General features: G+C 46.2%; 3 protein-coding genes across 5 annotated transcripts in view; 2 read left to right on the top strand and 1 right to left on the bottom strand.

Annotated features, from left to right (window-relative positions):
• The window catches only part of col14a1a (collagen, type XIV, alpha 1a), a 73,700-nt gene extending 71,236 nt beyond the window's left edge, over positions 1-2,464 (top strand). The window contains exon 48 of one of the 2 annotated variants that reach the window (XM_062464858.1): positions 1,174-2,464. In XM_062464858.1, the coding sequence (XP_062320842.1) occupies positions 1,174-1,493 (320 nt within the window). In that variant the 3' untranslated portion in view covers positions 1,494-2,464. Of the gene's footprint in view, positions 1-631 lie in introns of both variants that reach the window. The other variant, XM_062464859.1, reaches the window with a different exon arrangement.
• A 299-nt stretch (positions 2,465-2,763) lies between these two features.
• mrpl13 (mitochondrial ribosomal protein L13) lies at positions 2,764-10,909 on the bottom strand. Its single transcript, XM_062464857.1, has 7 exons — positions 10,779-10,909; positions 10,431-10,554; positions 9,937-10,030; positions 9,490-9,550; positions 8,777-8,863; positions 6,743-6,864; positions 2,764-3,145 (listed from the first exon to the last, which is right to left on the bottom strand). The coding sequence occupies exons 1-7, from the start codon at positions 10,803-10,805 to the stop codon at positions 3,121-3,123; spliced, it is 540 nt and encodes a 179-aa protein (XP_062320841.1). The 5' UTR covers positions 10,806-10,909; the 3' UTR covers positions 2,764-3,120.
• Positions 10,910-11,128: 219 nt separating this feature from the next.
• On the top strand, positions 11,129-24,463 carry mtbp (MDM2 binding protein). Of its 2 annotated transcripts, none has more exons than XM_062464856.1 (22): positions 11,129-11,332; positions 11,578-11,661; positions 11,743-11,816; positions 11,920-12,068; positions 12,328-12,386; positions 12,542-12,686; positions 13,022-13,136; positions 14,097-14,219; positions 16,570-16,664; positions 17,056-17,122; positions 17,238-17,355; positions 17,584-17,754; positions 19,232-19,342; positions 19,677-19,862; positions 20,142-20,232; positions 20,468-20,635; positions 21,461-21,556; positions 21,686-21,952; positions 22,722-22,980; positions 23,350-23,463; positions 23,850-23,915; positions 24,037-24,463. In XM_062464856.1, exons 1-22 carry the CDS (start codon positions 11,266-11,268, stop codon positions 24,073-24,075), a joined length of 2,664 nt encoding a protein of 887 aa, XP_062320840.1. In that variant the 5' UTR covers positions 11,129-11,265; the 3' UTR covers positions 24,076-24,463. The 2 variants fall into 2 exon arrangements, with proteins under 2 accessions (XP_062320840.1, XP_062320839.1); XM_062464855.1 differs by having other exon boundaries at positions 19,229-19,342.
• Positions 24,464-24,744: the final 281 nt, after the last annotated feature.

The following is a 24,744-nucleotide window of genomic DNA, read 5'->3' as shown; positions in this document are numbered from 1 at the left end:
GTGTCTGGTCATTTCTTCCAGACTGTAAAATGTCTGACAGACCTTTGACAAGGCATCCTCACAGTTTAAAAAAACTCACCAGACCTGATAGATTCTGATCCGCCTTCTCTAGAATTTGTTGAATCAATGTAAAAACCTAGAACCCACTTAATAAAAATTAAATAAAACACACAAGATATAACACAAAGACTCTTGCACCACACCACGTTCCAATCCAATCTTTCAGACGTAGAACAATATAAACTACAAACTGCGAAAACGATGTGCGAAAACGATGTGCTCTCTGTATGTGTATACCAGTGAGCGCAATGTGTGCATTACTTACAAGCCTCTCCATTTTAAGTGCTGAACATCTTTATTGGCATTTTCTTGAATTAAGAAAATAAATAAAGAGTCAATACAATCTAAGGACATATTGTCCTAACCGGATTGTTATACTCAGTTTCAGACATGTATTGAATAGTAGAATCTTACATTCTAAAATAGTAACCAAAAGTTCTTTCTGTCTGGCCTAGGGTTGCATGATGAATGCAATGTCTGAATTATTTTTGCACTGATAAACGTGAAATGTTTTTCTCTGTTTCTTTCTATCAACCCCAATCTTCCTCCTCCACCCTGGCCCTGACTAAAGGCCAGCAGGAGTATGAGAATGACTACTGAGGACCATTCTCCACACTCCAGCTACTCCTTCCAACCTTCCCACCACCACCACATGCACATACCCCTTCTTCCCCTTCTCCCAAACCAGTCATGCTAACTGGTAGCAGCTCTGTGGTGTAGCTCCTTGTGTGTATGTTTGCGTACTTGGCCTCCTCCCTAACCCCCAGTCCTTCAACGCCATGATGACCCAGCGCCTGTGTTTCCCATCCCTCATGACCCCCTTTCTCTGTGCGCCGTGGCTGCCTTGTGAATCTGGCAGACATGAATCCCACTAACTCTCCCCTGTTGCTTGGCCCTCTTTCCACACACACAGACATATATACACACACACCCTGCTGTGCCTTCTATTCTCCCCTGGCTATACCCTGCTGTGGGTTCTATTCTCCACTGGCTAACCAACTCACACTAACCAGCCATCTACCCTCCACTAATTTACCCATGTCAATCAGTGGTGGTGGTGGTTTAGGTGGTTATAGTTATCACTATTCCAAACTGATCCCAATGTTCCCTTAGTCCAACAATTGCCTCACGGCTCCTACCAAGGCTATAACCCTGCTGGTGCTTACAATGAGGAAGAGGAGGATGAGGAGGACGGGGAGGAAGAGGCGCAGGATCCGTACAGAGGGTACAGAGGCTACCCCCCTCAGTACTATCAGCCCAACTACCCCGGTCCCCGCCACCCTGGCCCCGCCCACTCAGGCCCCTTCAACCCAAACCCCTCCCACTCTGAGGACACAGAGCTGAGGTCGCCGGGGATGAGACGGTTCTCCCGGGATGTGATTGGACGGAGCAGTGTTCCAGACGAGACCGAGGGGGAGGAGCCAGTAAACTGACAACCCTCTCACCCGCCTCAATCTCACCTGTTATATCTGCAACAGGATGAACCAAAACCCGCTTCCCACCCAGTCTGGAACGTATGGTGTAGTCCAGTTGTCGAGAAACATCCCTATTTCGGTGTTCCAGTCCAACTGGTTAGATGCTGTATGCAGCCCAGTGTTTCTCTTGACCTCTGTATGTTAGGACTGCTAAAGGGGGAATCTGAAAGTGCCTGATTTATGCAAATAGTGCTGGGTAAGTGTATAAGGGAGGGGGGATGTGTTCATTAAATGACTGATCTTTTTGTGACGTTGCATGCATCCTTTGAGCCAGGTTTGACAGTGTAACTAGATTGTGTACCATTTGGTAGTTTAGTTATTAGCTAGCAAATATAATTTTTTAATTTGGGGTCATGATTTGATATCACTTGTACAGGCTTTTTTTTTTTTTTTTTACAACAGTAGGTATAATTTCAGTCTCTATGCTTGTTGACTGTCCTTGGTCCTTGTTAGTTGTCTTCTCTTGTCAAGGCAACTTACACTATTTGTAAAGTATCTTTCGATTAAGTGAAATGACTTTCAATCGTGTCTTCTACCCATGTAATGTACAATATGTCAAAGCAGATGTCTTTCATCCAAGACAAATGTAATGTTAGGGTGTCATATTTAGCTAGGAGTCCATTCAAGAATACAGAATCACAACATCTAGTAATATCCTTTCTGTTGATTCGAGGAGGTCATGGAACGAACTGGACAAATGTGTTTCGTCTTCCCATATGTTGTTGTTGATTATGCAACGTGTGGCCTGGTCACTGTGGAGTTGTCGTCAAAACGTTAGGCCTGTGGTCTAACACCTGCTGAGACTAACTCGCAGCATGGGGTACAGGTGACTGTGGAATGTCTCACCGCCAATCCTGGGAAACCAGGAACTTATTTATTTCAACTTTTATGATCTGTTTTTATATCCAATAAAACTGTAATACAACAGTTATTTGCTGCACTGTATTTCTATGGTAAGAGCAGTTTTTATACTGCAACGCTATGTTGGGCATGACTTGACAAAATCTTCCTGAAGAGAGATGGCCCAGTGAGTAAATGGTCAGGGTAGATTTCCACAATTGTTTTACTGCAGGCCTGCAGACTTCACAAGCCTACGCTTGCATTACACAGGTCCCACAGAGGCATCTGAAATCAATTAAGGTCGAATGGCGGTTGTATTAAGACAAAGATCAGACTTCTGAAAAGACTGCAGAAATGCTCTTTGGCAAACAGCAAGGGACAAAGACTCTTTTCTGTTTAATATTCTTCGTCTCGTGTCAGAATGAGGCAGGCAAACCGCACGCGCGCACTGCTGCCGGGCGTCTCAGACGATCAGGATTTCACCACAGAATTCTTTTTGACATGTCATCATTTATTCAAAAAAAAAAAAAGAGAAGAAAACTAAACAATAGGCAATAAACGGGTGGGTTTCATTGGTATGGAATCGACACAACACAACAAAATGTAAATCAAAACATTGCTTCACTTGTATATTTGCTAGCGTACATGTCGACTTTGTGTAATATCAAAATAATGGTACTGTAGGGCAATGATGCCAGAGCTACAGCACAAACTACATGAACCAGAGGTCTGTGATAAGATGACATCACTTCATCCTGTAGTCTTTAGGCCTAAGGAGACAACAGAAAACAGACACATAGTAAACACTTGACAACGATTTAAGTAGAACTGCTTTATAGTATTCCATAAGCATATGTATGTATGTGTGAGTGTAAGTAATAAGGAGCGGGCCCCATATCGAACACCCAGTGTGTAGTTCCCCCGTGAATGTTAACTAGCTTGGTAATAGGGGCTGGGGTTAGCTTGCCCTTGAATACCACACCACCTCTCCTGAGAGCTCGGACATAAACACACCAACTGATTGTTTCTGAAGATTAGGCCAGTAAACAATGAAAACACCTCGTTTATCATCATAGAAACATTCTGACAGGACAATATACTGATCCCTGATTGAAAGGAAAGGGGGGGGGGGGTTGACTCAACAAGGCATCTTGAAGCAGACAGAGAATTGGGGTTTGGAGATAATGAAAAGAAAGGGAAAAAAAGAGGAGAAAATGATTCAAAGGGTTGTTCCAGCAGGGCGTGGAGCAGTAATTAACTCCGACGGCACAACATTTTTATATTTGAAAAGTCCCTTGGGTTGAGAAGGCTTAAAACACAGCTAAGGCAGAGACAATTAAATCAAATTGAAACTTGGAAACTTTTCTAGATCCTCTGGAGCTCATTCCTGCCTGCCTAACGTTAGGGAAAACGTAAAAGGTCCAGTTAAGCTGTGGCTGTCATAGCATATGAAGTGTTCACATTAGGCCTATTACTATGCCTGAATACAAAATGGCGAGAGATATGTCCATTTCGTCTGCCCCTCAGATTTTTCTTTTCACTAATAGGTGAAGATTTCATATATTTTCAACAGCCAATTTGACTGGGACAGTGGTTCCTTTTGTTTTCCTCTATATGCATTGGACATAAATCCTGTTTTTCTTCCTGGAACTTCCTTCTCCAAAATATTTTTTAACTAAGGCAAGGATAAAGGACAAAAGGAGTCAAGGACTTCTGCACCCCTGACACCTTCAGTCGGTGACTACTGTCTTTTACCAGTTTTAGGTGGCCCTCCATCGCCCCCACCTGTCCCCTGCTGGCCAGTGCAGCCCCCTGACGGAGGCAGGCGGGAGGAGGTGAGCAGCAGACTGATTCGAAGGATGACCCATTTCCACCGCCTCTTCCTACAACACATCGATCACCCCCTGACATCGCAGCAAGCTCCTCACCCCCTTACCACCACTGTCGCCATGCCAACAGCCTAGCTCTTTAATCTGTACTCCACAAAGGACATCTGGAGAAAATGATTCCCCCCCCCTCAATATCACCTCAGCGACAGGTCAAGTTAAAAATAAGTTGGGTTTGTAAGGCAAAGATAACACAGCAAATCTCTGTTGACTTTTTATCAGAAAAGGGGAATTTTTAAGAAGCTTTGACTGCTTTACAGTACCAGTGACTGGCTTGATTTCTTAGCTTCCGCTGAAGGTTGTAGGGGACGAAAGGGGCGGGGGTCGGGGCAATAGGCTGTGGAGACACTTGGCATGGGCGCTGTGTACAGACTGGGCAGGACTGGCCATCCCTCATAGTGATGGAGGCTGGCAGTACCACGTCTGGCCTGGGCACGATGCCCTCCCTGCCACACACCGACTCTCCAGAGACGTAATGGCAGCCCTTCAGTACATTATACTGCTAGGGCTCATGCACTGATCTGCCTTCTGGTCTAGCAGGAAACAGTAGCTTCTCTAAACCAAGTTAATGCAGACATTCATGCTGATTCATTCCTAGTAAGACTTCTGTTTTCTATTTTTAACTACGCAGTTACTCTGGCAGAACGAGACTTTGTGCTTGTGCCTATACTTCTGCAGTCACGGGGCACTTGAGTCAATGACAGCCAATGCATTCCGTTAAGAAAGGGTGAGATTGTTATTTTACCGAGCACTTGCATTTCTGTCAATACTGGATCAATACACTGACATTTATTGTGGCCAATAATTCGCCCTTTCCTTCTTACAATCTCCAATTTTGCAAAATGTTGTAAATGAGTTGCTTTTTCTCCAAATGACTATAAAGTGGCACCTGAACATAATGCATATTAACGAACCACACATACATGCCTACCTGGGCTTGAACATTTTATGATGTAAAATGCCATGTTCATGCCCGGGGCTTGATATGCTTGTCCTTCAATGATGCCGTAAATGGATCCAGGACACAATTTCTTCTGTTCTTGGTTTAAGGTTGCTTACAGCAAACCCACTGAGAGAAGGCATCAGCTGGAGACAGTGTGTGTGTGCATGCGAAGGGCTTAGGGCCCACATCGAACATGTAGTTCCCATAAATGTTAACTAGCTCTGTTATACAGTTTAAAGTGTCATCAAAAGGTTCAACGAGACTGCGGTACCGTCTGTGCTCCCGTCGGCACACACATAATTTACACCCACATGTCTGCAACCACTCCACGAGATTGGGTTTCTGTTCTGCCGTCGTCACAATCGCTTCCGATACAACTTTGTCTGGTTCTCGGAGGGGGAGGTGAGACGTCTGGACTTGACCAAACATTCCCTCTTTATTCACATGGGCAAAAATCCCAAGGAGGATGGACCAGACGCATTAAAAGGAGTATAAACAACAAAGTAGTACAATGTGTGCCTATATGGTTTGGTCGGACCAAAGAACAATTTCTAATATATTTGCTGTATCACAACCGATCTCAAAGCACTTTGGCTCTCGAATTGTGTTTCCAGCCACCACTGGAATTGTGTTTTCCAGCCACCACTACCCAAGCATTGAGTAGTTTTCAAGATAGACATCCTTTCATATATTTAGCATTCTGACTAGCTCTATTTCTGCACATTACTCCAGCTAATTCACTACCTCAGATTGCTAAAGGATAAGAGGATTTTTAAAATTTAATTTCACAAATTATAAATGACCCTCCATAGACAAAGCGATGAAGTCATTAGCAGGGTGACAAGGCTGCAGGAAGGGGCATTAAAGGGCAGTCTGCCGAGCACCTTAACTGAGGATATGCTAGGATAATCTTGATGAATGGGATTTTAATAACTGTTACTCATGCCAAGAAACAGATTAGACGTGAAGCCAGCTAGCTTGCCATGACTACAGCGTTTCAGAGACTGACAAGCCAGCTCTAATGAACTCCTTGCTGCTATCAGTACATCAACAACTCGCCTACGGACATCGAGCGACAGCTACTTTAGAATTACATTTGGTTCCTGGTGTCTGATTTGACATATCATTTATTTCTCCCGGGAAACTCTTTCCATTGTTTAGGCCCTTGCTGAATTGGTGGGCAATGGCCAGCCAGTTAACATTTACTGCATATTTAGCAAGCTAAGTTAGCTAGATGAAATCCCAGATTTGTCACATCCCTGGGTGAAACATCAATTCTTCAACCAGGAGGAGGGTCCTAAATGTTGCCAATGCAGTCCAGTTGTTTTTGGAGGAAATTGTTTTTCCGGCTAGAAAAGTTAGTGACCAACGCCTGTGTTTTCACAAGTCTATGTGTTCTGCATGTCAGCGAATGAGCCTGTGTGTGTGATTACGCATGCGTGTGTGAGAGCAAAGCGTGTCTGAGAGCATGTGTGTGTGTGTATGTATGAGAAGGTGTGTGTGTGTGTGTGTGTGTGTGTGTGTTGGAGGCTACATACGGTGTCCAGAGCCTGGGGAAGGCGTCAATCTCCTCCTGGCTGTACTCGTTGAGTTTGCGTGGGATCTCTCTGGGCTGAGGGAGCTCCTCTGTCAGGTTGGCCAGGATGTCCTCTGGGAGCTCCTACAGGGGAGGGGAGAGGTTGGAGGATGAATAGGGTGGGAGAGGAGTGGTTAGTGAGGGGCAGGGGAGGGGTTAGAGGAGGGGAGGGGTTAGAGATGGGGAGGGGTTAGAGGAGGAGAGGGGTTAGAGATGGGGAGGGGTTAGAGGAGGAGAGGGGTTAGAGATGGGGAGGGGTTAGAGGAGGAGAGGGGTTAGAGATGGGGAGGGGTTAGAGGAGGAGAGGGGTTAGAGGAGGGGAGGGGGCAGAGGAGGAGAGGGGTTAGAGGAGGGGAGGGGTTAGAGGAGGAGAGGGGTTAGAGCAGGGGAGGGGGCAGAGGAGGAGAGGGGTTAGAGGAGGAGAGGGGTTAGAGCAGGGGAGGGGGCAGAGGAGGAGAGGGGTTAGAGGAGGGGAGGGGTTAGAGGAGGAGAGGGGTTAGAGATGGGGAGGGGTTAGAGGAGGAGAGGGGTTAGAGCAGGGGAGGGGTTAGAGGAGGAGAGGGGTTAGAGGAGGAGAGGAGTTAGAGGAGGGGAGGGGTTAGAGGAGGGGAGGGGTTAGAGGAGGGGAGGGGGCAGAGGAGGAGAGGGGTTAGAGGAGGGGAGGGGTTAGAGCAGGGGAGGGGTTAGAGGAGGAGAGGGGTTAGAGATGGGGAGGGGTTAGAGGAGGAGAGGGGTTAGAGCAGGGGAGGGGGCAGAGGAGGAGAGGGGTTAGAGGAGGAGAGGGGTTAGAGGAGGAGAGGGGTTAGAGGAGGAGAGGGGTTAGAGATGGGGAGGGGTTAGAGGAGGAGAGGGGTTAGAGGAGGAGAGGGGTTAGAGCAGGGGAGGGGTTAGAGCAGGGGAGGGGTTAGAGGAGGAGAGGGGTTAGAGGAGGAGAGGAGTTGGAGGAGGAGAGGAGTTAGAGGAGGGGAGGGGTTAGAGGAGGAGAGGGGTTAGAGGAGGAGAGGGGTTAGAGGAGGAGAGGGGTTAGAGGAGGGGAGGGGGCAGAGGAGGAGAGGGGTTAGAGGAGGAGAGGGGTTAGAGCAGGGGAGGGGTTAGAGCAGGGGAGGGGGCAGAGGAGGAGAGGGGTTAGAGGAGGGGAGGGGTTAGAGGAGGGGAGGGGTTAGAGGAGGAGAGGGGTTAGAGGAGGAGAGGGGTTAGAGGAGGAGAGGGGTTAGAGGAGGAGAGGGGTTAGAGGAGGAGAGGGGTTAGAGGAGGAGAGGGGTTAGAGCAGGGGAGGGGTTAGAGCAGGGGAGGGGTTAGAGCAGGGGAGGGGTTAGAGGAGGAGAGGGGTTAGAGGAGGAGAGGGGTTAGAGGAGGAGAGGGGTTAGAGGAGGGGAGGGGTTAGAGGAGGAGAGGGGTTAGAGGAGGAGAGGGGTTAGAGCAGGGGAGGGGTTAGAGGAGGAGAGGGGTTAGAGCAGGGGAGGGGGCAGAGGAGGAGAGGGGTTAGAGGAGGGGAGGGGTTAGAGGAGGAGAGGGGTTAGAGGAGGAGAGGGGTTAGAGCAGGGGAGGGGTTAGAGGAGGAGAGGGGTTAGAGGAGGAGAGGGGTTAGAGGAGGGGAGGGGTTAGAGGAGGAGAGGGGTTAGAGGAGGAGAGGGGTTAGAGCAGGGGAGGGGTTAGAGCAGGGGAGGGGTTAGAGGAGGAGAGGGGTTAGAGGAGGGGAGGGGTTAGAGGAGGAGAGGGGTTAGAGGAGGGGAGGGGGCAGAGGAGAGCTTAGAGGTAAGGACAGGGGAGAGAAGGAGCATGGGAAGGGTTAGAAGATGAACAGGGAGGGGTTAGTGAGGGGCAGGGGAGGGATTAGAGGAGGATTTAAGGATGGGGTTAGAGGGGGAGCAGGGGAGAGGAGGAACAGGGGAGAGGTTAGAGAAGGGGAGGGAAGAGCAGGGGAGGCCAGGTGGGGTAAAAAGGAGCATGGGTGGAGTTAAACCAGGTAGGGGTAGGATAAGTTACGGAGGCTTACATCTTCTGAGAAGAGGTGCAGTCGCTGCATCATGGTTCGTCTGGCCAAGTTTTTAGGGAGCATTCCATAGACAGCCAGCTTTACTATCTGGAAAAGACCCAAAGAGTGATTACTCTTCCCACATTTTAGAAAAGACCAACTTATTCTGGCCTCTGCAACAAAACAAATAAGAACAATGAAAATTCTCCACACGACTGCAATTCAATGCAAGAATGCCAGATAAGAAAATCGCCAAAATGTGCAAATGTCTCCTGGGACATTTCTTGGCATCTTTCCCCAGTTTTAATCCTTCATATGTATATAATAGACACCACCCCTGATGGCTTAATCAAGGCTTTGCCTATAATTTCTGACCTGCTGCCTTGATGATGGATGAGTGCAGTCTGGGGAAATAATCACTCACCATGATACCAAGGGGTGAGCGTCTGTGTGTGGTCAAATGCAGGGAGGGGGCTCACCCCGAATGTGATCATTACCCACAATTACCCCTGATAGATTCCTACCCTGCTGGAATAACTCAGCCAGGGGATGGGCATCCATCTCATTAATGGAGGCTAATGTGCCAGAGAACCAGTGAGAAAGAAGAGAGAGGAGAGAGAGAAGAGAGGTAGGCAATAGGTACGTAAAAGATAGGGTTGGGAAACAAGGGCCATGCTCTGGGCTGTATAGCATGGCTATGCTGAGATCCTGCAGGCACAATTAGATCTACATACCGCTTTGGGATCTTTCAAATGGAGCTGGGTGGCTGTGACTTGTTTGAATCCACCAGGATACCTTTGAGGGGCAGAGAACACAACCGCTTGAATCACATAAAACACTAATCCAGACAAATGTATTGTGGCTACACCTTATAAACTGTAAGTCAATTTAATTGCCCTGTGATCGTATATACACTAATTCACAGGTTTGACAGAGATTTGAATTAACAGGGTAATTCCCTCAGTTTCTATGTAGCAGTTCTGTGGAATAACAGATTACAGTTTCGGGAGGAAGTCAAACATGTTTGCAAGAGGACCTTAGATGAAGTGCATTAGGTGGCAAATCAGGGTAAAAACAAAGTCGACCAGCAGCATACTTACAGCTGCTAGACAAAGGAATATTGAACTGGGCCACAACACGTAGTCGATGTTCAGAGAAGAAAACAACACAGTAAACATTACCCAGAGTGAGTGGAGTAGACTTTCTGTTCCCACTTGTTCCCAGAGAAGGCTATATGTCTAGTGTTCATAACTACCACATGGTCCCCACAGTCACCTGGAGAAGAAACACACACAGTTGAGAGAAAGGCTTACAAAGTATACACCTTGTATCCTCCAAGTCCCTCTCCAGTCTATCCAAAAGCCAAATGACAGGTAGGTAGAAGACATGCTTTAAAACGGCCTGGAATAAATATCCAATACAGAGATAAAACACAAATAAAGACCAATTCTTTTTGGATAGCTTTTAACAACAGTATGATATCAAATAAGAGGAAAGACAAGCTCTAATGCTGATAGTGCTTGTGATGTTTTATCACCACCATGTGGTCATTTTTATAGTTCCATTACAAACGGGACCTGGCTCCATAATGCTTGTGAAGGACACTGTTTATCCATTACTAAACGTATGCAGTTGTTTTAGATAATTATAATATTAATGGCAATTTGGGACTCACTTAGTGCGTGGTAAATCGGCTTATGTTTGCCCTTCAGCCTGATTGCACACATGGTTGCAATCTTCCCCGGAGGCTGCATCCTGGCGTCGATCAGGTACCACGACCGTGCAAAAGTGGCCCATTGCTGAGTAAAGGTGTAAAACCAATCATACACAGCACAAAACACTCACAACACAATCATATTCAATCATCTTAAAGGTGCTAAGCCTGCTCTACACTGTAGTAGTCTACAATTGCAAAGACCATATCACTCAGACAACATAATCCTATGCTCAACTAATTTAGCTAGAAAATGAAACAGCGACATATAAACTCCTAAACGGTTTCACATAATGAATACAGTATTACCTGGGCAGATTTGGTAAAACTCGACATTTCTGGTTATAGCTCCACCGGGCACATCCTCACAATTTGACCCCCAGCGTGTCAGTCAGTGCACTGTTTGAATGGAGTCGAAACTTTAACTGCATTAAACTTTCGTTCCTGTGAAAAGCGTCTACATACCCAGTAAAAAATGGGTATTATATATGGGTCTTATATTGTAATACATTTATTTTAGTATGTATATTTCATCATTTTAAATGCGTGTAATAAGAGAACAATTATTTTTCATATATATTCCAAATGTCAGGTTAAACGGCGTTTCCATACGGTTGTATTTTGAAGTAACTCCATGACACTACGACGGAACTTCACAATATTTGGTAGTCGCTCACTTCCTCTTTACGGAGCGGGGAAATTTAACAGGATAGCTTGCTAACTAGACAAGGTAGTAAATCAACTAGAGCGCGGAAATAATATTTTTAGGTTACCATAAAACCAATGATTTGACGAGATGGACCGGTACGTGCTGGTTGTGTCTTTTAACCAAGAGGACAATAAATGCTCGGATGGTTTTAGACGTAAGTCACCCACATTGATCTACTGCCATGGTAGCAATATGCAAGCGAGGCTTTTAGCAAATATCTGCATACAGACAAAGCAGTATTAGCACAGATTACGTAGTCTACTGTAGCAGGAATGTACTACTTCACTGCGTAACCCTAATCCGTCTCGATAGTAAACCATTTGTGTTCATATTGAATTTGATGAGCATTACGATGTAGTTAACAAGTAAATGTAAAAATTGTCCTTTATTTATATCTAGCTTTGGACGTTGCCAAGCAGATATATAATAAACTTGGTGACATCTCAAGTCGTCATTCAAAAAGGAAGGTTTCTCCTATTCCAGGTAAATTCATTTGAGCTCAGTAAAATATAGTTGACAGAATGTATTGAAGATACGCAGTTCACCCGTATCTTGTCTCTGCAGCATGCTCTCTCAGTGGAGTTCCAGCATGTCAGAAGTGGTACTTTGGCATCCAGGTATGCCAAGGAACATCTCAGGTAAGATGATGCTGAGGTGCTGCTACAAGTTGTGGTGATCAGTATAATTACACAATTCCACCTTTTAGGAATTGCATCTTTTGTTCCTGTTTCTTTCCTGTAGTACTGCAGTGTGGAGTGGGAAGAGCTTGGGGCAGGACTGCAGAAGAGCGACAGCGAGGAGGAGAGTCCCTCTGCCTTGGAGGCGTGTCTAAGTGCCTTAGCAGACCAGGAGGAGCCGAGCAACCAGGCGGACATGCCACCTCTGACAGAGTGAGATGCAACTGCTCACTGCATGACTGTCTGGTCATGCATGCTGGGTCACCTGCATAGCAGTCATGCAGCACAGATATAACAAGCAAATCATCAATGACTCAGAATACCTTGAAGTTAGACTAAGTATCCGTTGTTGCTCCAGTTGTGGAGCAAGATTGCTTTGATGAACAGAATATCACCTATTTTACTCATTTACAACCCCCCCCCCCTCATATTTCTCTTGATTCGAACATGCCAACTTTGTCTGCTCCATTAGGCTGTATGAAGAAGCCGCAGAGGGACTACACCTGCTATCCGACAAACTTCCACCTCCAGGTAGCACAGCATTTCTCTCTCGATAAATACAACTAGACTATAGACTTTACAAACAGACACGCATTCAGAAGGACAACCACAAAGACTACCACACAAACATTTGACATACACCAACATGAAATGTGTTCAACTGTTTCCTTGTGTGCCCTCCCCAGGCAAGGCCCTGCTGGATGTGATCCTTCTCCAGGTGGATAAGGAGCCTCCTGGCCTGAGAGACGTCCTCCCCGTGATGGGCGCTCTCAAACAAATGCAGGCCTGGCACTCTGGCAAGGTGACCATAGTGACAGAACACACTGTCGGGTAAGGGTGCCTTTCTAACTAAACACATGTCCTGTGTGTTTTATATGACAGTAAGACTTTTATTTATTTTTTATTTTATTTTTCTACCAAAAAATCCTGTCTTGCTTTCATTAAGGTCTTACAATAGTTGTGAGTGACTCGGATGTTCAACTATGAATTTTTGAAGCTTTATAATTATATGTAATTGCACCTGATCACACCAGATTTTTCTCAAAATGTGGCGTAAGATTTTGGCTTAGAAATTCTCAGGAGTAATAACTGCCTTTTGTTTGTAGATTGTTCAAACGTTCTCAACACTGAATGCTAAACATAATGTTGAAACCTTTTTTCCCTAGTTGGCAGAAATCAGCTTCATACCTGTCTGCCAGCCTAATGGATCCCAGTGCTGTAGAGACCTGCATTGACGAGAATGAGCTTTGGAGAGGAGGGCTTCTCATCAGAGAGAAGAAGGTAATATCGGTACACCTTCAAAACGTTACTCTGTAGCGATTGTTGCCTATAATTATAGTTCCAAACTATTTCTCAACTGTGGTGTAATTATATATCAATACCACCAGGGGGTGCATCATTTTCATATATCCTTAGCGGAGATCTAGAAGAGATGTTGGGATGTCTTAACTAATGTTAATGTTTCAGTACTGTAGTGAAGGGGTGTGAGTGTGTAAAGTCATTCCTAATCCCAAAATCTGACCTTGAATCGGATAAGTCCTAGAACATTTTGGGTTCAGGGTTTTAAGTTCCAGACCTGATTTTTCCCAGGGGTCAGGCCATCTCCCTGGGTCTCCAGCCCCAGCTCACCAGGCCCCAGCTGAGCCCTGCAGGGCCTGGGAACCAGCTGTCAGTCCTGTGGCCTGGCCTAGCCCATGACCCCTCCTCTCTGATGACTCAGCTTTGATTGATCACTCTTTCGGGAGACGTAGACTGACGGCGAGAGCACAGCTGATGTATACCGATATACGTGCTGTGAATAATTTCCCCTTCCTAGTAGCCGGATAGCTACATGTTTGTTAGGGGCACAACGTGACGACAATCAAAACTTTATTTTTAGTCGCGTCCTTTCAGAAGGTAGACAGAAGGTACTTGTTAAATGACTCACTGTGTGAATCCCCTGGAACTAAAAACCGACTCCCATGGGTGTACAGGAGTGCCTGACAAGAGGACACCCTGCTGTATAGGAAGGATTATAATCACTGCTCGAAAGACTGCTGCTAACCCAGATTCTATCCATCTAATATTGCTGCAGACTTTGGCTGATTTACAATGCAAATGTAAAAGACATGTAACTTCCTTGAGTGGGTCTACAGACATGCTCTTTCCTACTCCTACTGCCACTCCTCTCCAGTTTGTCAGTTTTGTTCTCTTTTATTATGAAAATGGTAGATAAAGGTGTTATCTTTCTGTGTCTGTCAGGGTGTCGCAGAGCTAAGGTTCCAGGGCTTCTCTCTGAGATGTGGAAACGGACAGGCCTGGAGCAGCCTTATGACCTCTGACCTTGAAGCCCAGAACAACACCGACCTCAAACTCCACCCAGAGGTAACGAGCCTCCTAATGAAACTCTACCCCCTAGTGTGTGTGAGTGTGAGAGAGTGTGTTTGTGTGTGTGTGTGTGTGGTACTGGTCTCGTGAGTGTGTATCTTTTTAGGTGTTGAGGTGAGGGTTCACTTGGCAGGCGTTTAAACAACAGTTGTATCAAGGCCTGAAATATCCTGTTGAAAAATCAATGCGCTCAAACGGATGAGAAGTCTATTACCACTGAAGACTCGAGGCCGCTTTGATTAAACTCTAGGCAGCCTGCTTCACTTCACACCCTAGATGTCATCAGTAAAGGGAGAGTGCGAAATATTGTTTTAATGAGTTTTTGCGCAAACGATTAATCACATGCATTCACACTAGGTGTGGGCGATTGGTTGAAATTGATCTTCAATTACGATTCCAACAATGATGAAAACTAAATTATTGAGAGAAAACAATTTTTGTGCCGCATTTTGTTTCAGCAATGCTCTCGTTTAGTCTTGTGTTATCAATCCAGTGCACCTCTCCTTTACAGCCGTGCGCTTCCTCCTCCCTAAAAGCCCAAACTCACTGTCGACCAGGTTTGCTATGTGCATGCTACACCCCCAGCTCTTTGGTATCGGTTGTCGTGACTACAAATGCCTGTCAATGGGGAGTGCGACAGTACTGACTGGTGTTTTTCAAGGTGAAGGTGTTCAAACAAACACCAATACAAAATGAGTTCTCCCCTCCCTTAAAGAAAGCTGCGCTCTGTCGGATCCTCCTTTTCTTCCTCTAGCTGGCAAACTAAATAGGCCTCCATCCTTATCAGGATTCCCTGAGATTCTTAAGACATGAGATCGGCTTTCGTAATTTCTTCTGGATTTATAATAAATAATATAAGTGTTTTACATGTATTAAAAAATTACTTTGCTGTTGAATTATATTTCAAAAATCCACAGTAAAAATAAAAAAGTAGTTCCATAAATGCATGATGTATCCAATGTTGTTGAGTAAATAGGATCAAATAATCCTGATGTCATCATTGACCAAAATAACTGTGATTATGATTTTTGCCATCACCGAGCAGCCTTAACACACACACACACACGTGCACAAGCTTGCAATCTCAAGATGGATAAACTACCGTATATGACTTGCCCTTGAGCCATTTAAAGCCCCCACATACACCACACACACAAATACAACACACACACACTTTGTGATTCATACCCACTCCCTCCTGATTGGCGTCGTTAGCGAAGCTGTGTTTCCCGCCATGTTTATATGATGCTAAGTGCTGCTGTGGAGTCTGTAATTGTTGTGAGATGTAACTCAGCGTCGCTGTCTCCCGTGGTTACGGTTTAGCTGACGCGACGGCAGCCATCTGCTCCTCTCCATGCTTCCACCTGACTGCGACTGAAACGGAGTAAGAGAGGGGGAAATCTGCACTGTCAGTACTCTGGAATCCATGTTGTCTGACTGTGGTATGGTGAGAATGTTCAGTAATGTGAAGAGGACCAGTTTAAGGAAGAGGTTTGGGTTCTGAGGGTTAGCTGTGACATTTTTCAATGTTTCATTTCACCTTGCGGGTTGGTGTGAGTGGATGTTGTGTGTGTGTGTTCGTGTATTGTAAGGGCTTCTATCATCACCTTGTGATATTAGGACAGCGCCCCACCTTGAGCTCAACACTAGTCTGATAATGAACAGAACTGCCACAGACTGTAATCACAACCCCCCCAAAAAATTTAAACAAATGAGAACTGGATTCCACCTTCCATAAAACCTTGAAATAACGAGGTCAACCTGCGGGTCTGATTAATAGTAGATGTTTTTGGGAAGAGTAGTTGAAAGTGTTTGAAAAGAAAAGTATTTGTTGTTTTTCTGAAACTTAAAGTGTTAGAGGTAGCAGTCTTTGGATCGATGAGTTTCAATCTCTTCACAGTGACCTGTGAACAGTTCCTCGCTTTCGTTTGGGAAATCGGTTTTGGGGCTTATCCCGACCTCTGGGAAAGGGAGCTGATTGGGTGAAAGCCATGCCAGCGACTTATTAAACCTCGCTCCGCTCTCTCTCTCAAACACACACACACACACATACACACACACAGACGAACGCGCAGCCTGTTAATACCTGACACAGTGGGTGAACAAAGCTGACACTGTTGGGAAGCGGAGGGTCAATAAAAGTACAAAACATGCAAACAGCAGTTTTACCACTGTCACTCAACCCCTGTGACACTGGGGCATCCCATTTTATGGAAGGCCACATTTCCAATAGGGAAAGCCAACCTGTAGATTCTATAGAGTTCTGCATCGGTCACATGGGAAAGTTTACTCTCTCTCTCTCTCTCTCTCTCTCTGTCTCTCTCTCTCTGTGTGTACCTCATTTTAGGTGTACCAGTACTACCGGCCTGTCCTAGACCTGGTCCAGATGGTGACCTTGTCTGACCTCCCCAGCTTCTTGCGTTCCAGCACTGAGTTTGAACTGTATCCTTCCCACCACCATCTCCACTCCTCCTCTTCTCTCTTCTTGTGCCCTCAATGTGCCTTCAAGGTTGAGGAAGTGTGGTACTATGTAGACCTTTTTTATGTTATTTTCCACCAGTGTTGGTCTCGATACAGAAACACTCAATAGATACTTTAGTCTGAAACACAGACAGTCACTTATTTACAGAGCAGACATAACCTTGAACCAACTTTTGGGTACGTTGAACCCAGTTTGCTGGGTAATGATTTGCTACTTGTGTCATGACTCGGCTGAACATTATCAACAGGACCTCTAAACAGCTGTCCTCTAGCTGGCCTTTATGGACGGATGTGTCTCCACTTCGTGCTAGGGTACTGTGTTACGTCACAGCTCCTTAACTCGTAACACTAGGCGACTTTCCAGCAAATCGGTCAAAGCTAAACTGCTTCTGGACCAGCTCAGACCCTTATGTGGAAAGGTAGAGTGAACCTCTCTTATCATCCTATTAAAACATCAGTCATTCACAGTAGAGCCTGTGTAAGGTGTAGTTTTGAAATTCAGGTGGTCCCATTCTATAGCGTGTGTGTATCCAGGTGGGGGCGCTGTTCTCTCTGTCCTGTGTGGTCAGCAGCATGGTCCAGCCTCCAGCCAGCCAGCTCAGCTCTCTGAGGTGGAAGGAGTTTGTGGCCCAGGGTCCTAAGACTCTGCCTGGTAGGTGGTCTGTGTTTCATCTCCTCTGGACCTGTCTGAGACGGAGCCCAGTCCACACACAACAAATGAAGCTAAAAACTACAATTGACAAACGTGAATTCTGTATTAATTTAGTATATAGGTTATCTATAGACCAGGCCTGTCTTTTTCTGAGACCCTAGATGAATGTTGCTCTAATTATACAAATAGAACATTCTAGACTAATCATCTTTTTTTGGTCTGCGGCAGTTCCTGACGTCGAGGTGAAGGGGGAGACCGCTCACTACTTCCTGTTGGTTCAGGGGTCAGAGGCCGGGGCCTGCAGGGCCCGCATGATACATTCGGCCAATCAGATCAATGGAGCTGCTGCCATGGCGACAATCCATGGCCTATTGAGAGAGAAGTCTCTGTCGTCTTCAGGTGAGAGGCTGACAACACAACAGACTTGGATGAAAACTTTAGAACTGTATGTACAGTAGTAACTTTTAACCAGGAATTATTTATTTGCAGAAAGGGTTTCTAAGAGGTTTGAAACTCCACCCTAGCCGTCTGTAGCATCCTGGGCTCTGTTTGAATACTGTTATCATACCACTTTTCTTTGTTCCTGCCTAGCACGGGGAAATTCCTCGTCTGACCTGGCCGGATGAGGAACAACTGCGCAGAGCACACGTTTCACCTACCCAGTTAGGGTTCGATCAAAGATAATTTCAAGGAGGACAGGAAGGAAAGAGATTTCCTAGAGATTTCAAAAAGAAAGAGAATTCCTCAGAAAGCCACCACAACCCCCTCCCAACCCCTCCACAGTTGTAAACCACATTGTTGACTGAATGACTCAAACGACTTATGGCCTGACCAGTAACGGACCGCAGAGGTCTAGGTCTTCCGTCGGTGTCTAATGTGGGCTGCTGTCAGGCTGATCTACAGCACTGTGGGGCAGGCATGGCTCAGAGGCCTCCCTTTGTTGGGCTGATTTACCAAGCTGGGCTCTGCACTTTCTCCTCAGAGGGATGACTGGAGGGATGGAGAGGGTATAGACTTCTACTGATGTCCGTAACCAGCTTCTCCTCCGTTGCTCAACACAGTGTTCTTTCTTCTTCTGGTGCTGGAGTTGTAAGACAGTCTCAATGCAGTAGCTTCTCTGACTCTTCACCCCCTGGTTGCTCAGATGAATGGCAAAGGCCTGTTAGAAAAGGCAGCCTCAATCCTGGAGAGAGACACAGGGGAAGGCAAAGCACCGTGCTGTAACACCTCTCTCTCTCTTTCCCCTCACTCTTTCTCTCTCACTCTCTGTAATGCCACCTCCCGCTGGCTTCAGATGGTGAAGTGTGTGTGAATGAATGTGTGTGCCTGCGTGAACACGCACGGATACAGATGCGTGCTTGTGTAATCGGAGCAGAAACTCCAGTGCCCTTCAAGGTCTTCATCTAAGATGGGACAGTGTCTCTTTATGGAACAGAGCTTCAAAAGAGATGCTGTCTTCTTCAATGTAACACTTCCCTTATAAACATTTCTCCTGGGTCTTCTCCCTGTTTGCTGTTATGTGAGACTGTCTTATAACAAACTGTATTGTTAAGTAGGTGTATTCATTGTGTAACTATTCAGGTTAAATATGGAACGGAATGTCTGTATCCTCAGAGACTGCATGACCCAGCCCAAGGTGGCTACATAATAATGTTGGTTTGTTTATATTCTTACTACTTTAGATAGATGAATAGATAGTTTGATGTTTTGTACATACTTATGTCAGTAATGACAACAGAACAGTATTATGACTCGAAATAATGTTATCAGTGACGGATAAGTATCGGATCAGAGGCAGTCGGTGTTATCTTGACAAAGTTGCCTAGAAGGCCAGAGTCTCTGCTGTCCCTGACTCATCCCCCTCTCCCCCCAGCAGGTGAGGTTGCTGACTGGCTCCGCCCCCTGCCGCGGCTGACCGGAGACCAGCTGCTTGAGAGGGAGAGGAGCGTGATGAAAATGCAGACGCTTGTCCTGAAGGAATGCCTGCGTGAGTCCACCAAACCTTACACACACACACACACTCAAGTTTGTTTTTCTATCTTAGTTGGGCCCGACCATTCACTCCCATTAAGAATTGTGTTACTGCCAACCACTAACCCCTATCCCTAACCAAACCCTTAATGTAATTCTAACCCTAATTCTAAAACCCCATGAAAAAAGCATTTGAAGTTTTAGGGCCCAGCAAAAAGGCCCCACAAGGTGTATTCATGTTTCACTATACTCGTGAGGACATTTGGTCCCCACAAGGGTGGTTAAACAAGACCACACACACGTCAACATGAACCGCCAGTACTGTATCCCTGTTCTGCTTGTGTGCTCAGGCCGCAGGTTGGCTGGCTCCCAGACTCCCGGCACCGTGCCTGTCAACGACCTGAGGGCTCTGCTGAGCCTGGCCCGAGAGCAGTACCTGCAGATCCACCAGCCCGGGCCGCCCTCCGCTGCCCCCTGTCTGCCGGAGGAGCAGCAGAATCAAGCTAACCCCTCCACCACAGCCACCAAGACTTCCGGTAATCATTTTATTTTCTGCTGTCACCCGCAAAAAACAAAATTCACAACACAGTTCAAGTAAACATGCGTGCAGGCAGGGTTGGATAATAGTGCTTTTTTTTTAAGACCACACCCAGTATGTGTATACGTAAGTAAACACATAATTACACCTCTTCCTGAATGCTTTAACTGTTAAAAACAGTTTTGCTAAAATCCACTAAGAATGAGTTGATTAGCTGTTAGACCTAGCTGCAGATCTCAGTGCCTCTGTTTAGCCAACCATCTGTGTGCTCGGGCAGAGTCGAGGCAGCGCTCCAAGACATCCGATTGGCCAGAGAGGAGCGTTCTGAAGAACCTTGAGAACCTGCAGAGTCGGCGCCAAAAGAGAAGGTCAGTCTCTCACGTCGTCATTCCACTTTCAGGAGGCTTACATGTTTACAAAGAGCGTTTTCACACACACACACACTCACACACACACACACAGCTCTCTACTAGAGCATGGGTTTAGCACTGTATAAACAAAGTTAGCAGATGCTATCATGTCAACTGTCAAACCACACGTTTCTGTGTGCCAATGAATCTAATGGTTTAACTCTGTACCCATGTGTGCGTGTGTGTCTGTCAGATTTGGTCTGCTGTCGGGGCCTGGCTCCTCCGACAGTCTGCTGGGTCCTAAAGACAGCCCCAGGGTCGCCTCAGCCACGCTGGACGCCAGGGAGCTGCTCCGACACTTCACCCCCGACGGCCTGCCCACAGGAGAACTGCAGCCTCTACAACTCCTCAGAGGACAGGGGTACACACTTGCTAGTATACACACTAGAGACCAGCTTCATAGCTGCAGAGTTTTAGTTTACACTCTACCTGTATGCGACTCCATATTTAGTACACACATATTTGACACTCTAACTGGTACACACACATTCCTTCCAAACTGCAGAGAGATGCCTTACAAATACATACACATCATCTAGTACACACATGTCTTATCACAGACACCACTTAATACCTAGCACGTATCGACAGGGAATACCTGTACCCTAGTGTGCAGAAAAACATATCCGACAAGTCGGTCCTTTATCTAAAATGTAATAATTGGTCTACTTTGTGTCCAGCCAGTGGAAGCTGGGAAGTCAGGTTGATCACTGATTGAAAGGATGAAAGGGAGAGAACATGATGTGCCTTAGCAGTTTTGAAAGGGCCGCAAGCGGGTCATTCATCTGTCACTATCCCCTCAGAGAAAGGCCTCCATTCTTCTTCACAGGGAGCTGTGCCGTGAGCATGAATTAGACACTCAGACATGCAGTCGTTTGGATTTCATGCGCTTGTTTAGTTATGTAAGAGACAAAGTAAAGAGTTTGTGTAAGATTTATTACATTCTGAGAGCTACAACTAAGGGTGTTTTGTGTTTCTAGATTGCAAGTGGAGCAAGGCACTCACAAAGCTAATACTAAATTTCTGTCTCCAGTTTTAGGAGTTTAGGAGCTCTGAGCTGGCAGAAAATGTATAATCACACGTACATTTGTCAATTTTTTTAGACAGTTAGCAATGTCAAAGTTAAGTTTGTGTCTGTGTGTAAACATGTGTTTTTGACTTTTAAATTGTTTGTTGTTGTTTCCAGGGGAAATGCCTTCCAGCTGTCTCCTGACTTGACCCCACGGAAGGTGACCCAGCTATCATTCAGCAAGGCAGCCAGCTCCCACTACCACGGCATAGAGTAGGTCCACCTCACCTGCCGCCCCCCCCTCCCCCCGACGCCCCCAGGCAGACCCGTACAGGCGTGCCCTGGCCCTCCGTCCAAACGCTTCCATTTCAACAGCCGTTTCGTGTTTCTCCCCGCTTCCAGGTTCTGTCTGGACAAACACAAGGCACTGGAACGCGACTGGCTCATGGTCAAGCTACAGTCGCGCCTGATTCGCTACGAGACCCAGACCACCTGCACCAGGGAGCCCTGCCCGCTCGCCTTCGCCCTCAGCCCCGCCCCCTCGCCTGCCGTGCTGTCAGAGCCAGGCAGCGTCCCGGATGGGGAGTCGCTGCTGCTGCAGAACGCAGACGTGTCCCGCCTCAAGCGCCGGTCCTGGGACACAGACCCTGCTGGTTACCCGCGCAAAAGGTCGCGAACCCACGCTTGTGGCCAATAGGCTGTTGGTGTTTGTAGGGTGTGGTTGATATACTCTTCCTCACATGCAGACTTGGCTAGAGAGATCTGGAGTTTACCAGCTTCGTGTCTGTGTATCGTCGGTTTATTGGTAATAGGTTTTGATTCCCAGTGTGGGATTAGGCTTACTTTAGATATGTGTAACACCCGTCAATCAAGCACTCTTTTCAGGGAGGATTTTTTTGCCTGGTCTGACAGACACTTAAGTGACTCCACAGCACCCAACGGTCTTAAGCTTGTCTCTGTATTAGTCTTAGCCCAGTATCCTTAGTCACCAGCAGTTCCTTGTTAGCTGCTGCTTGTAGATTGTTCAGGTGATTATTCCGGGGCAGTCAGGTTTATCTATCTGCACGCCAGAGAGAAGGATAAGCAGGACTTATCACCAGGATTGTAGCAGGACACATCCTCCTTCAGAGAAGTGTGCCGGGGAAGTCAAACTTGCGATAGTTTTGCATGTCTCAAGGGAATGAAATCAGAAATAACACAACAGCGGTGTCTCTGTTTTCAAGACTGCTGCCTGTGAAGCACGCATACTCTCTTTTTCTGTCTGTCTGTTCTCACTCTCTCTCTTACTCTCTCTCTCTTACCCTCTCTCTGACTCTCTCTCTCTTACCCTCACTCTCTCTCTTACTCTCTCTCTTACTCTCACACACAGACACACACAGAGACTAACTCACACTAACTGGATAACACAAGCCTGTGTGAACATGTGTGTTGCGTGCAGGCTGGTCAAGTCGGAGAGCAGCGAGTGTCTGGGCTCTCAGGGAAGCAGCAGCAACACACACCGCGCCGTCCGGGCTCTGAGGCAGCAGCCAATCAGGACCCAGTCCTCCTCCTCGTCCTCTTCCTCTCCTGCTTCGAGACGGGCCCCCCTCCCCGACCCTCCCCCGGGGCCCCCATGCCCCCGCCAGGCCCGCCAGCCTCCCCAGGGAGGAGCGGGGGACCAGACCAGCAAGGAGTCCCGCTCTCAGAAACACATCAGGGTAACCCCCCCCCCCCCTCATTTCTCATGCTGTTTCTAGACGCTCCTGGGGACAGGATAGCACTTTTGCTTGTTCTTGATGAGAAAATGTGAAGGAGATTACCACACCAGACTGTCGCCACACCACACTGGTTAACAAAGACACACACACATAGACACACACTGTTCCGATCCAGCTGCTTGGTATCAAGCAGAATGACCTTGGTTTGTTCTGATAACTATGCAAACAAGTCCTATCAACTAGAACTAGAAAAATATGAAGCCCCGTTGATAAATCCAGAATTAACTGGTAGTTATTTTCCAAACAAAAAGGACCAAACCCCCACACACAGGTTTTTAAAATTCAGTTCTTTCCTGTTTGTTGGTAAAGATGCTGAGAGAGGTTGTGGCGAAGACACTGAACCAGCACGGGATCACAGGCCAGCACGAGCACTTCAGCGCCTGCAGTCAGAGGCTGTTTGAAATCTCAAAATTCTATCTGAAGGTCAGTCTCACTCACCCCCTTTAAGACGTCCCCCGTTTGAGGGCGTGGGTAAGGGGGGCAGTAAAGCTACATCGAAACTGTCCAATGGAAACAGAGTGATGGCTACATCGCTGTCCTTGTTTTCTCTTTTTTTGTCTCTAACCTGTAGCTTTACCTTCCTTTACCAGTACTTCCACTCTCCTGTCTCTTACCCTACAGGCTTGTTTTATCAAGAGAGACATCCTTCCTGAACCTATCTGTAGCCTACAAACTCATAGAGTCTGTCTCTCTCGTTCCCTCTGTATTTTTCCCGCCTCATTTGCACTGTGTGCGTACATAGACACAATGTGAAACCAGCCCGTTTAGCTCAGTTATGAGGAAGTCACGCGTCTGTCCTACTCTTCCAGGATCTGAAAACCTCCCGAGGTCTCCACGAAGAAATGAAAAAAGCTGCGTGCAGCAATGCCAAACAGGTGCCACAACCAGCAATTGATCTCAGTATATTTTTTTTTACTGCAAAAGTCAAATGAATGAGAGACAGAAATGCCTATGCTAACCCCTAATAAGCAGGAATCGTTTCTTGTGTTCATGTAGGTAATTGACTGGGTTGTGGAGAAGGCCTCAAAGAAGTGAGAGAAGGGAAGCAGTCTGACAGTTTTTCAACATGTTTTCACACCGAGAACATCGACTGAAACTTCTCGTCTCCACGGAAACACCTGCCAAGTCAGTTGAGATGCGAAACATATTTGCATTTCTTTTAAAGAACCTCTGTTTTAGGATCTTTTAGAACGATGACGCTAATTAGCCGTCACATTTTAAAGTTGGTTATTCTCAAGGTATTTTAATTATTTATTATTTTATTTTTTTACATTTTCCATTTAATTATGTTGTGCATGTCTTTTTATCCAATGTGTTTTAAACCACTGTGTTGTTCTGAAAACCTGTATTTATTTCTGCTATTCACATGACATTCGTTTATTTGTGGTCATTTGTAACTAAATAAAATGTGGTAATAACCTTATCCGGTTGTTAGGTTGTTGTATACATGTTTGCTACCGTACATTATCTTTGATAGCATTATCAATGCAGTCTATTAGTTTTAACCACTCAACCATGAAATAAGCACCCTAATGCATATTAAACTCATTCTGAAACTGCATACAAAACAAGATTTAAGAAAATATCAGTAACTGGATAGGATGACATCTTTACTGTCGTCGCTACTGCAAAATGACAAATTGCCTAAAAAATTTATCCATAAAGTAGCTTTCTCATTACACAATATGATGACAAAGATGGCAT

The sequence above is a fragment of the Osmerus eperlanus genome, chromosome 7, assembly GCF_963692335.1.
Source record: "Osmerus eperlanus chromosome 7, fOsmEpe2.1, whole genome shotgun sequence".
Classification (NCBI taxonomy): domain Eukaryota; kingdom Metazoa; phylum Chordata; class Actinopteri; order Osmeriformes; family Osmeridae; genus Osmerus; species Osmerus eperlanus.
This window is presented reverse-complemented; position numbering and strand designations above follow the sequence as displayed.